This window comes from Myotis davidii, unplaced genomic scaffold (genome assembly GCF_000327345.1).
Source record: "Myotis davidii unplaced genomic scaffold, ASM32734v1 scaffold993, whole genome shotgun sequence".
In the NCBI taxonomy this organism is placed as follows: Eukaryota; Metazoa; Chordata; class Mammalia; order Chiroptera; family Vespertilionidae; genus Myotis; species Myotis davidii.
This window is the reverse complement of record NW_006285483.1, coordinates 976,713-990,966: the sequence shown is the minus strand read 5'-3', so window position 1 is coordinate 990,966 and position 14,254 is coordinate 976,713. Positions and strand designations below refer to the sequence as shown.

At 37.2% G+C, this 14,254-nt stretch overlaps 1 protein-coding gene across 1 annotated transcript in view; it reads right to left on the bottom strand.

Moving 5' to 3' along the window:
* Positions 1-14,254, bottom strand: part of AATF (apoptosis antagonizing transcription factor) — a 90,234-nt gene that overhangs the window by 45,843 nt on the left and 30,137 nt on the right. The window contains exons 5-8 of the mRNA XM_006756172.2: positions 12,572-12,686; positions 11,199-11,400; positions 10,477-10,641; positions 9,045-9,128 (exon numbers count right to left, since the gene is read on the bottom strand). Of these exons, the coding sequence (XP_006756235.1) occupies positions 9,045-9,128; positions 10,477-10,641; positions 11,199-11,400; positions 12,572-12,686 (566 nt within the window). The remainder of the gene's footprint in view (positions 1-9,044; positions 9,129-10,476; positions 10,642-11,198; positions 11,401-12,571; positions 12,687-14,254) is intronic.

The following is a 14,254-nucleotide window of genomic DNA, read 5'->3' as shown; positions in this document are numbered from 1 at the left end:
AATACCAGTCCCTTATCAGATATATGATTTGCAAATATTTTCTTCCATTTTATGGGTCTTTTCACTTTCCTAATGATAACTTTACAGAAGATAAGTTTATTTCAATGAAATCCAAATTTATCTGTTGTGTGTGTGCTTTTTGTCACTGTGCTTTTGTTGTAACATCTAAGAAGCCACTGCATACTCCAAGGTCATATAGATTTACTCCTATTTTTTCTTCTCAAAGTTTTATAGTTTTAGCTCTTATATTTAGGTATATGATCCATTACGAGTTAATTTTTGTGTAGGTATAAGGGAGGGCTCTAATTTCATTCTTTAGTGTGTGGATATCAAGTTGACTTAGCACCATCTGTTGAAAAGACTATTCTTTCCTCCACTGAATTGCTTTGGCACCTCTGTCGAAAATCAATTGACCATAAAAATAAGGGTTTATTTCTGGAGTCTCAATTGTATTCCATTGATCTATATGCCTAACTCTGTGGTTGGCAAACTGCGGCTTGCGAGCCACATTTGGCTCTTTGGCCCCTGAGTGTGGCTCTTCCTAAGCCTTAGGAGTACCCTAATTAAGTTAATAACAATGTACCTACCTATATAGTTTAAGTTTAAAAAATTCGGCTCTCAAAAGAAATTTCAATCGTTGTACTGTTGACATTTGGCTCTGTTGATTAATGAGTTTGCCAACCACTGGCCTAGGGCAGTGGTCGGGAAACCGAGGCTCGCGAGCCACATGCGGCTCTTTGGCCCCTTGAGTGTGGCTCTTCCACAAAATACCACGTGCGGGTGCGCACGTACAGTGCGATTGAAACTTTGTGGCCCATGGGCAGAGGTCGGTTTTTGGCCTGGGCGGGTCTATTTTATTAGCAAAAGCCAGCTTAGGAGTACCCTAATTAAGTTAATAACAATGCACCTACCTATATAGTATAAGTTTAAAAAATTTGGCTCTCAAAAGAAATTTCAATCTTTGTATTGTTGATATTTGGTTCTGTTGATCAATGAGTTTGCCGACCACTGCCCTATATAAAAACAGTAACCATCCCATCTTTACTCTAGTACAGTGGTTCTCAACCTTCTGGCCCTTTAAATACAGTTGCTCATGTTGTGACCCAACCATAAAATTATTTTCGTTGCTACTTCATAACTGTAATGTTGCTACTGTTACGAATAGTAACGTAAATATCTGATATGCAGGATGGTCTTAGGTGACCCCTGTGAAAGGGTCATTCGACCACCAAAGGGGTTGCGACCCACAGGTTGAGAACCGCTGCTCTAGTACTTCCTTTACCTATACTCAGTTTTATCATTCTTTCTTTTTTTAAAAAAATGCATTTTTTATTGATTTCAGAGAGGAAGGGAGAGGGTGAAAGAGATAGAAACGTCAATAATGAGAAAGAATCATCGATCGGCCGCCTCTTACCCGCCCCCCATTTGAGGATCAGGCCCACATTAGGGATAGTGGCCACAACCCGGGTATGTACCCTTGACTGGAATTGAACCTGGGACCCTTCAGTCCGAAGGCTGATGCTCTATTCACCAAGCCAAACCAGCTAGAGCCAGTTTTATCATTTTCTACTGCAGTGTCACAACGTATTCCCCAATTTCACCCTATTTCTAAGCTAGATAAAGCTCATGAGGACATGACTTTGCTTTGTTCTAGCCCCTAACACAGCTCCAGTAGAAACTTCTGTGATGATGGAAATATTCTATGTTTGCACCGTCTAATACAGTAGCCACTACTTGCACATGTGGCTACTTAGCACTTGAAATGTGGCTAGTATAACTGAGTCAAGAGCTGAAATTTTAACTTATTTTATTTTAATTCAATTTAAATAGCTACATGTGGCTAGTGGCTACTGCATTAAACAGCACAGCTTAGAATAGTAGTCACTCAATAAACACATAATGGATACCCAAATATTTGTTGAATGAATTAATGGAAGGAAGAAAGAAATCTGAAGGCTTTTCTTCTCCTTTAGCATAAAAAATTTCGGAGATACACAAAAAGCAGGCCATAGCAAATGAACCCTCAAATACTGGAAGTCTTTTCTAACCTGAAATAAATTTCAGTAGATATCTCAATCTGGCTTCTACCAGTGACTATATTCTTGAAAAATAGAGATTTATATTAGCCAAGTTTATATCTAATAGCATCTCTTAGAGACCTTTACAGGCTATGAAAAAATGACTTTAGGAATTAGATCAGGTGTATGTTGAGAGAAATACCAGTATGCTAATAAATGCTTGAAGCGTATTTGTGATAATACAACACTAGAGAACTGGATGTATGTTTTTATATCAAGGACCTGATTGCTCTCTTTCACCACTTATCTTCTCCACTTAAATTTTAATAAAGCCATACTCTTAAAGAGGAGCTATATGACTACACAAAATTTCAGAGAACCTTACTATTGTTAGATGACACAAATTCCTTGGGCATTGATTTTGTCTTATTAGTCTTTATAAGCCTAGCATCTGGTATAGTAAGTGTTAATTGAATGAATTTCATAATTGCACAAAAGTGATACATGTGACTTGTCAGGGTGCAAATGGATACACTGGATCTCTAATTTCCTAAACAGATATTAATGTGAAAAGGAAACTCTCATGTGGATTTTTATACATGTCAGGTCAAAAGGCAGCATAATGTACTGGAAAGAAAATCAAACTGGGAGCAAGAACACCTGGGCTTTAATGTCCTAACTCACTAAGAGGAGTGATCCTACACTAGTCATTTATCTTCTATAGGCTCATTTGTAAAAAGACAAAACTGTCTTTTAGTTTGGACTTGATGGTCTTCAAGGATGCTATCTAACTTTAAAGCAATTATGTTCTAGTCTACATCCACAATACACATCCCTTTATAAGATGCTTATAAACTTCCCCTTTCTATGCTAAAACTTGTCCCTATAATTTACTTTAAAGAAGCTATACATTGAATATGATTTAATAAGAAGACACCATGACTACTTAGTGAACTGGTAGTGTGCCCCATTTCTTGAGAAGTGCCAAATTCTAAAATGCTGCTGGAATCCTGGGTTTAATTTACAGTCAGCCAGCTGACATTGTGCTTATTAGTATAGAAAAGACAATTTTGGCCATATGTTTGCTTAGTAAACTCCCATGACCATTTGTGTTTGAAATGTTTCTTCAATAGTTCTAAGCCAATTCTTATCTCTTTCCCAGCTGGCTCCTAAAGTGTACTGTTTTAGTCTCTGTTCTGAAGTTTTACCTTTGTTAAATGAAGTAGTAATACTGAAATCATGCTCTGATGTTTATTAAAGCAAGGAAACTGAAAGAAATTAGGGTCATTCATGTGTACCTTCCCTTGATGCTGCTTTCATGAAATTTCGGTCGGACCTTGCATTTAAAATGTGGCTTTTGGCCTCTTCTCTGTGCATCCTCCACAATAGTGAGCCTACACTAGCAAATAAATGCCAATACTGATGTCGTATTTGGGGCTAAACATTGACAGATGGACAATGGCAGCATAGAAAGCAGAATATAGCTCAAAATTTGTACATATGGTTGCAAAATAATCTTGTAATTATTAAAACTGGGGTTTACTTGGACATTAGTATTTGGTTCGTTTTGTTTTTTAACACCTTTACTATACCTCAAGAAACTTGACTGATTCTCTGCTATATCTTTAACCAGAATTGCAATTTTCAAATTTATGCACTTCATTTGAATGTCTTCTCTAAAATCGCCAATAAGGCCTATATGTAATAAGTTTTACTAAACTTTTAAGAAACACATTTCAAATAATAGCAACATTTTAAAGTAAAACTTAAAATGAAATGCTACTCTGAACACAGGTATCTGTTTTCCAACAACTAATTAAAAGGAGCAGGTTCAGATCAAACTGAAAATATATTATTAACCATCAACTGAACCACTAGAAAGATACATGCCAAAAGTAAGAATGTCCCATTGTATTAGCATTAACCAGAGAAATGGCTTCAGACATCTCTTATTCACACTAAGATCTAAATGCATACAATTAAAGCCACCAACCACATTAACTGTCCATATTAATCACTCACCAATTTAATTAAGGTAAACCATCTTCTCAGAAAGCTTACCTCTTCTCTATTTCTTAACATTATCAATTCTTATAGCTCACCGCATCAGTAATTACTTCTTTGTGGCATTATCAAATATCCTGAATACAAAAATCCAATGTCTGGTAAGGTCACACATTATAGACATGTCCTGATGGCATATAAAGGGAGAAATTTCACCCATCAGAGTGGTCATCAAAAGTGCAAAATCTATTATGCCTTTCTCCAGACACTCCTGGTTAAATTTAAAGTGACAGGACAAACCAAATCAAAACTAAATAAAGCTAGAAGCAACATACAAAACCCTAATGAACCCTTAGAAATCCAGATATCGATCTGTCAATATCTAAGCTCAATTAGGCCTTTCAGAACAAAATACCTCAATAGGTGACAAGAAACTAGTTTGAAGTCTTGGCTCTGAGAAGAATAAAACGAGTCACTTTCCATAGGTTACAGCTAAATACAGTCATTTCTCAATATGGAAATCTTGTGAGGATTAAATAAAGATGTAGGCCAAGTACCTATCTAATTAGTCCAGGAGCTGGCACACAACTAGTGTTCAGTAAATGTTAGCCCTTCCTCAATTGTTTAAGTACTCAAATCAGACTGATCAAGTCAAAGATCAACTGACGGCTTAAAAAACAAAATAACGAAAAACCTTAAATGGTCATCTAGACAACAAATCTTTAAAAAAATTAATGTTAAAAAGTAGCAAATAGGATCATGAAAATGAATAATAGATGTTGAAAATATGCCTGAATGGCTCATCATTCACGACCATTTACAACCTTCACGTTTTGTGAAATCGTCTTCTGGGATGAGCTTTGACAAGAAATAGGCCAAATGCAAACTAACCCCACTTGAGAGTAATAGCACCGTTTGTAGCAGGTGAGCAGTTTCTCTGATAAAAGTTTCACCACCATATACTTCAAGCTTTCAGCAATCAGGTTCCCAAACAAACCAGTAACACAACTATAAAGCTAATTTTTTTCGTTAGAATTGTTAAGAAACAAGAGTCCAATAAATCATTTACCTTTTAAGGAAAAGACACTACTTTCTAACACACATAATATTTCTTCCAGGTCTAAGGAAATGAAGCTTATTTATTCACACACTGAAAAGTAATACTATAGTGAAGTCTTTTTATGACTCAAGGATGAAATATTAAAGAAATAAAGGTATGGAAAGAACAGGACTTGGTCTAAGAAGTCTTGAGATCAAGTACTAGAGTTGCCATTTATTGTATAACTTTCAGAAAGTTACTTAACCTTTCAGGGAATCAGTTTCTATAAGGCTCTTTTCACCTCAAAAATGATATAATTGAAATGCTGATACTCTTCAGATATATATGTTTGTACCTTTATTAAATAACACAGACATATTTTAAGGTTGTAGTAACTTAAGACCCATTATGAAACAAAGAGAGTGAGTGAGTGTGTATGTTTTGGGTGTTCTGACCCCAAACATTATTCTCAGTAGTTAGGGCATTTACAAGCCTCGTGACACCTGAATTAACCAAGTAAGCCTTTAAACTCCTACAATGAAACATTAAAATTCAATGTGGCTATAATCTCTTCCTTACAAAACATGGACCCAAAGAATCTGGCTTCAAGTATGGTTTAAAAAAACAAAAAGGTGAAATGTATTATATTCACCACCCAGCTTTTCCATATGATCACATAAAAAAAAAACGCAAATGAAAACTCACAAGCCCGTTGTAATACATTGTACCACTTCTGAATGCAACACTTAGCTCAGGCTTACTACCCTGACAAATAAAGGAAAGCACTTTATGAAGCCAATTTAATTGGGAGGTGACAGAAAACATACAGCCATTTTCTTTAGCCTTATCATCGAATTGGCTTCAGCTCCAATCTCTGGCAAATCCCACTCAACAGAAAAAATTAACCAGGTCAGCAGAACAGGTGCTACGTTGTGTCTGTCAAGGGCCTGGCATCACCACAATTACTTGTACACAATGAAGCAGTAATCTTTACAGATCATCTCTCCCAAGAAGCATATTGGGAAGGGGGAGGAAAACTGAAGGGAGGAGGGGGAACGTGGGAAGGACAGGAATAGGAGGCAAAGAGAAAAGGCAAGAAAAGAAAATGAATGTGCAGCTGCCTTGAGGCTCAGCAGATGTCGGGATGTGATGTACGAGGCTAGGATAAGCTGTCGTAGCCTGCTGCCAAACAGTGGTAAGTGATTAAAGCCTGCACAGTTCTAAGCACCATATTTAGAATCTGCGGGGTTTCAAGACTTGCACCCATTCCTTGCTGTGCTGCCAGATGTTGGCAACCGGTCCAGTTCCTACTGACTGTGCATGGATGGCAGCAGTTGGTACAGCAGCAAAGCAATCTGGAATGCTTCCGGAGATACTGTACATTAACAAGTGTCACCCATCATTCACCTTTACAGAAGGCTGAAACAACTCCAATTTGCTGCCACTTCCCTCTTGGGAAACAGCCAAGATAAAGTTGCGCCTGGCAGTCCCATTTGTTTCACTCAGGTGTTTCAGCTGCCTTGCTGACCTCTATTAGTTTAAGTTTTAATTTAGATTAACCCCAGCACCCCAATTAACCGGCAAGGGGAAAAGCTAAGATGTGACTAGTCATAACTCTGAAATCAGAATTTACCGAAGTTAAAATTATTAATTGGGATGAAGGGCCAATCAAGTAATGCTATTTCTTTTTAAACAGACCTCCAGGCCAAAAAAAAAAAAACCCTTTTTTTTTTTAATCTTTCAGGCAAGGGACTGCCAGTAGAAGCAATTCTTTCCCATAATTTCAGTTTATTTTATTAAGGCTATTTAATTTATGATATACTCTCCATTGAATAATGTACACTTCAATTAATGAAGACTGAAACATTTTTGATTGTCTCCCATGATCTCATGCAACTATACACCATTAATATCCTATATCAGGTATTTCCTTAGACATTCTAGAACAAAATAGAGTTCCCTACTCTTCTGACAAATGGATATAATAAGAGAAGAAAAGGAAAAAGGAATCAGGACCTCTGACTAAGAATACTTGAGGCTCCACCAATCCTCTTTCCTCTCATTACTTTTAAGACTCACTATGGTAATAATTTTATTGAACACCACAGAGTGAATAGGAAGATTAATAGAAAGTTTCTTTCTCTTTTTAGGACAAAACCAGAGGTATCTGCAATAAAGAATCACTTGTTCGACTGGGTTCACACTGTAATTTTCCTAAGTTCCTTCCTTCATATTCCATGTACATAATACAGTCATCATGGTTAAGCCTTCAACAAGCTATTGCAACATCTTTGAAAAAGTTAACACACTAAAAATTTAGCAGAGAAAAAAAATTATCTTGATAAATAATGGTTCAACAAAAACTGATATATCACTGCTGAACAACCTCCTCAATTCTCTAGAGCTAGAAAGTATACATCCTAAAGCACATTTAATTAAAAAATATGACTTATCAAGAGACCCAGGATTACAGGAAATTATCTTAGTTCTTTAGAATAGTTCAAATGTTTAGTCTACCTCAGCATTCACTAACATCATTAAAAAGAGCATCATGCTAAGAGGTATGATGTCAGGGAAAGAACTGGGGGATGTTTGTGAAGAGACAGTATTAACAGTGGAACCACTTTTCAACTTCTACCAATTCTTTGTCTGCAAAGCACTACAATCTATATATCTCTATATATAAAAGCCTAAGTGACTGTTATGACCAAACGACTGAAATGACCAGTTGACCAATTGCTATGATGCGCACGAACCACCAGAGGGCAAATGCTCAACACAGGAGCTTCCCCCTGATGGGCAGTACACTCCCACGGCCAACCTCCAGTGTCCGGCCAACGTCCCCTGGTCCCTCCCCATGGCCAGCCATCCCAGATCCGCCCTGATCAGGGCCACCAGCCAACCTCCCGCAATCCCTCTCCCTGGCCAGTCCCTCCCTTCAGCCGGCCAGCCAACCTCCTGTGGTCCCTGCCCGTCCCTCGCCCCCAGCCAGCAGGCCCCAAGTGGCCTAGCTCCATGGTTGGCAAACTGTGGCTCGCGAGCCACATGCAGCTCTTTGGCACCTTGAGTGTGGCTCTTCCACAAAATACCATGTGTGGGCGCGAGTACAGTGAGATTGAAACTTCATGGCCCATGCGCAGAAGTCAGTTTTCGGCCTGAGCAAGTCTATTTTGTAGAAGTACTGTTGATACTTGGCTCTGTTGACTAATGAGTTTGCCAACCACTGGCCTAGCTGACTGGGATTGGGTGAGATGGCCCCAATTGGCCCTGATAGCTGGCCAGGCCTAGGGACCCCACCTGTGCACAAAATTGTGCACTGAGCCTCTAGTATTATTATAATCAACAGTAGCAATCTCAATACATAACTGATTTGAACAGGCACAAAAATAAAGACAAGAGACTTAATAAGTAATAGAACCAGAAGTACAATTAAAGAATTCTGAGATCCCAGGCCTTTAGCTCCATATTCTGATATAATAGTAATTAGAGGCCTGTTGCACAAAAATTCATGCAAGAGTAGGCCTTCCTTCCCCTGGCTGCCAGCACCAGCTTCCCTCCAGCACCCGGGACCTGGGATTCCCACCGGCCCTGGCTTCATCCAGAAGGACATCCAGTCTAATTAGCATATTACCCTTTTATTATTATAGATAGGACAAAAACCAAATAACTAACAAAAAATCCTCCATTAACATTATCAAAAACGGTTAAGAAAGAATAGACCTGACTCAAAGTTGAAACTGTTTTACAGATAATTCATAATCTGTAACAACTAACAAAGTAGCTGTAGCTACCTTCATTTCAAAAAGAAAAATATAAGACAAAAGCAACAGATCCAGAACTACACAGTAAGTTAATTCTGAACACAGAAGTTTTAACTCCCTGTGTGACTCTATCCCCAAACCTTTTGGTCAGAGAAGTCTACCAGCTGTTTTAAAATGCTAAAACCTGACTTGTAACAAAAGAAAAGAGTGTAAAAATCATACCTGGTGGTAAAAGTCATCATCATCAAAGATTTCTTCATCCAAGTCCTTCAGGTGGGCATTGGCAGGAGCTTGAGGAAGAATCTCCTATATCAATAAGAAGATAACCATTAGGTTATCAAAGTAATGTAGTACTAATAACATTCAAAGCACTGTTTTCCGTAAGATATAAAGAGCTCTTAAAATTAAAGAACAAAAACAATCTAATTGAAAAATGGGCAAAAACATAAACAGGAACTTGACAGAATAAGAACCACAAATAGTGAAAAATCATTTGAAAATATGTTTAACTTCATTCTAATTAAATATATGCAAATTTACATGAAAAGACATCATTTTTCACCTCTAAAACTGGCAATACTCAGTACTGGAAAACACAGCTGATAGGATTGGAAATTACTACAGCCTTTTTTGGAGGCAATTTGGCAGCATTCATAGGGATTTAAAATGCATATTCTCTTTAATATTTCTACCTCGAGAAATCTATCCATATGTTCACACAAATACAAAAATATAAATGTTCAGGAATGTTTACTATAGCATTATTTTTAAAACTGGAGATAACAAAAACATCCATTGTTTGAATAAATTATAGTACACATCCATACAATAGAATACTCTAGCCATTAGGAAAAATGAGGTAGGTCTCTATGTAATGACATGGAAAAATATCTGGGATATATTAAATTTAAAAAGTTGTAAGATTTTATAAATACTTTATAACATTTTATGTATTTATATACTCATACATATCGGTATCATTTAGTTTAAAAGAAAACGCAACCACATTCTATATATGTGTATTTATGATGTTGCTGTGTATTTATCTTTCTGTGTCAGCAGAAAAATATATATATATTTATATGAATGGAAAATAACCCGAAAGCATGTTACAACTATGAACACTGGTTAAATCTGAGGAGTAAAATTTTCAGACTAGGAGGAATTTTACTTTTCATTTAAAATGCTTCTGAACTTAAGAAAGTATTAAATATATATTTCTACTATAAATAAAAGAGTTTCCTTTCAACAAAAGAATGTGACTATTCCAATTTTGGATCCATTTCTGGAGTATCCAAACATCCAACATTAAGCCTAAAGAACACACTTGCTTCAGTACTGACATTTCTAAAGAAACTGCTTTAAAAATGAATTTTAAAGTTTGGATTACAAATGCTTCCATTACCAGACTCACATCAACTTCAAAATTAAGAGAAGACTACACACAAGAAGAGCTCCATACTTTAAAAACATTTAAAAATCATTTGAAAAGAAAACACATTTCTTAACAATTTAGTAGTGTTTTCCCCACTTTCTTTCATTAATTTTTCATATCAAGAGTAATACCTACAAGGAGGTGATCAGATTTTTCAGTTAATTAACCTCACAGAAACTGCTCCCCATAATCATCCTGCACACATCACAGAGTTCTTACCGGTTGCCCTGGCAAACTCTCTGGGACAGGCTGCGCTGCTGGCTCAGGTTTGCCAAGAACTTGGTAGATAGAACGTTTGGTCTGTGTCCTTCGAAGTAATCTTTCTTTGTCCATTAGAATATGATCAATCTGAGTCAAGATAGAGCGTTCAAAGGCACCAAAACCCTGCAACAACATTAACCAGTGTCAGATAATGCAGAGAGTCTGTGCTGAAGGCTGCTACATTGGTTTCTCTATCTTTCTGTGATGGCAGAGAAATAGACAAACCTTCTTTCCAGAGAGACTGTCTGTTAAAGACTGAGTTTGTGAATGGCTGTAATTGTTCTCAGAAAAAAAAAAGTGGTTAGTAGATTATATTACTTTCCTACACTCAGAGTTTAACTTCTGCTCCTTTAATAATAATTGTTTAACATCTGTTCTTTTAATATTATTGTTTAACATCAACTTCTTTATTTGTATTTCCAACACTTGGACACTTACAAGGCCACAATTTCTAGAATAAAATATTCTTTCTAATAAAGTTAAAATCACAAGTCTGAATGGTATAAACCCCAATGGTAGGAGTTCAGTAAATTTTTTTCTACAGAAATGACTGATTACCATAGTGACATCATCCATACAAACGAGCTGTAGTTCCAATTTCTTAGAACTGCTTCAGGTTGCCACAGCATGTTACTCACACATGTACACACACACACACACACACACACACACACACTTGCCTTCCCCAGTTTTCCAGAAGCCAGTTTGGTTTTGTCGTGCCACTTCTGAAGTGTGCGGTTCCTGTAAACTGTGAAGTCGGCAAAACGCTTTGCCATAAAGCCAGGATAGTCATCCATTTCCAGCTTCCTCTTTGGTGGGGCCCTTTTCTGCTTCTTCTTCTCTCCTACCAGCTCTTCATCTTCACTTGAAATCTCCTCCTCACTAGAAAACCAGGAAGAATGAGTCCAATATAAATAAACATTACCCACATAAAAAGCTAGACTTGCATGAAGTTGAGAGTATTTAGGCCTTCCCTATTTGTCTACATGTTAAATAGCATCACAGATGTGAGAATGAATTTTCTTTTGTTTGAAAGAATATTCATGAGGTCAATCAAAACCTCATTTAACTTTTCAAATAAATATAATTGATTTCAAAATATTTCTTAAAAGGTAAGCAAATCGTAAAATTACATGAGATTGCAAAAACATTATTAGAAATGCATATGAACCAAGCCTATACTGGTTACAAGAAGGTCTTTAAAACTTAAACATATAATCATACTTTTATGACATTAATCCCCAAATCAATAAAAACAAATGCCTCCCTATAACCAATTGTTCAGGACAACTAAATAATATTAGTTGAACCAGATGAAGAGAAGATGAATGTGAAGAAAACTCAAAGGGGTAGGCAACAGAACTGGTATTAAGCCCCAATATTATATGCAACTGCCATGAGAAAGTAATACAACCTCCAATTATATAGCCAATTGCACTCACTGGATTACAGACCCCAACATACAGTAGGTACTCAATAAATGTGACTTTACTACTTATCCCTCCAATTCCATAGAAAAGAATGAAGCAAAGGATAGGCAAAAGAGAAAGCAGTAAGCAGGTACCATATACAGCAGGCTCAAACAAAGAGGCAGGGAGATGCTTCACTGAATGTGATAATTTCAATAAAGGGGTTTATTCTACTGTTTCCTGAAATTTTCCACCCTTCAAAATAACTTCTTCCCTCATTGAAAAGAAGGTGGTTGTGACCAGAGATTCCATGATACGGGCACAAAGTGCTTCATAAACATTAATTAAGCATTGACATTAAAATGTGCTTTAATCTACTAATTTCAATAGCTCTAAAGAGAAGGCAAGTCTTTTGCTGAAGTCACAAAGAGAATGAGGTACAACTACGTATTAAAATTCAAAACTTAATTCCCAATTTTTGTGCTATCCTGGCCAAAAGAGCAGGTAAATATAAGTGGTTCTATTTTACTAACATTTAAGTCTGGTATTTGCATGGAAAGGTTTTAGCTTTCTTTTTCATAAATGATGGGAAACTATTCAGATGAAAAGAAAATAAGCAACTCCACAGTTGCATTCCTCCTTACCTTTCTGCTTTGGGCTTTGTCCCATCTACTAGGTACCTGGTGTCCGGGTACTGGAAGAGCAGCTCTTCCTGAAGATCTACTAATGACCTCAACAGTGCTTTAAGTGCCTTGTGGCCTGGGAAACAAAGCACAGAGAAGGAACAACTGTCATGGCTTCTGAGCAGTTCTGGCTCAGGGTAAGAGTTGGGGCAGGGACTAAGAACAACAACCCGAAGAGGAAGGTATTATTCGTATTTCCTTTTGCGAACTCTGTTTTTCAAAAATATGTTCTTATCTGGCTTTCCTCATAGCCAACAGGATGCATATGTAAAAAAGCTCATCAGGATTCAGTATATAGTCTATGGCTAAGCACTTCAGAATAAAAACTGGCCCTCTGAGAACTGAATTCTTACCTTCTTTATCAGCTTAGTCCTACTAAAGAGGCTAATGACACTGGTCATCACTATTTATGTGTTGATAGCACTCAGACATCTCTCCTAAGCTCAAACTTTCACATTTCCAGCAACTCCAAGAAAATCTTCACATGGATGCTTCATCACTCCTTCATATATACCATTTCAGAAACAGAACCTTTTTCTTCCTAATACTTCTTCCTTATCTGATTTTTTTCTTCTCTGTTTAACGTGTTTTCATAGGTCACTGACATTTTGGTGCCCTTATTCTATACATTTAATTGATTACATTGTGTATTTTTCACACTAATAGTTATCTCTGGCCATGCTTCTATCGCTCCTTCCCTTTTCCCCTTAAATAACTGCAGTCTTCTCACAAGAAACCCTACTTTCATTTAGCAATCCCTACATTCATTTTTGTTTTACAATCCACACTAACTTCAGCTTAAGTGATTTTTGTAAGTCTTGTTCTATCATTTCTGCTTCTACCCGACCCAGCATGAATAGCCTCCTCACTATTTACATCCCAACTTGTTTCATCAATGGTACACCAACACCTGATTTAAACAAGCTAACCTTGCTGAGACAGCCTTCTCAGATTGGTCAGAAGGAAATCAATAACCCAATAGCTATGCTGTATTCCTTCAAATACTCTGCATATAAGACTACATAAATACTTTCTTGTTTAAAATAAGACGCTTGATCAGTTTTTCTAAATTCTGTATTCTAATCCTTTTATAATCAGTGTATATTCGTACCACTTGGGAACACCTGCAGTACATATTACCTGAAAAGTTCAAAATGCCTTGTGTTCCAAACCAAAATTCCCAATCTGTTGCTCTGACTTTTAAAAAACAAAATAACAAAATTTTCACTAAATATGGAGACAACTTACCGTATTTGCCGGCGTATAAGACGATTTTTGGCCCTGAAAAATATGCCTCCAAGTGGGGGGTCGTCTTATACGCCAGGTACACTTCAGATAGACTGCCCATAGTGCTTGCCCCGTGCCATAGTGGCCTCCCGATGCCCGCCCACTTCATTCCACATACCGTTCAGGCATCAGCAGCGCTGCTGGGTGTATGCTCGGCTGTTATGCGATTTTGCTGTTATGCGATTTTACCACACTCGCAAAATCGCACACAGCCGACCATACACCCAGTATGATAGCGCAAAATCACGAATCGCGATACCATACTGGGTGTATGGTTGGCTGTGTGCGATTTTGCGAGTGTGGTAAATTCGGGTTACCGTATATTTCTTTACATATGCATTGAATTTTAAAGAAGGC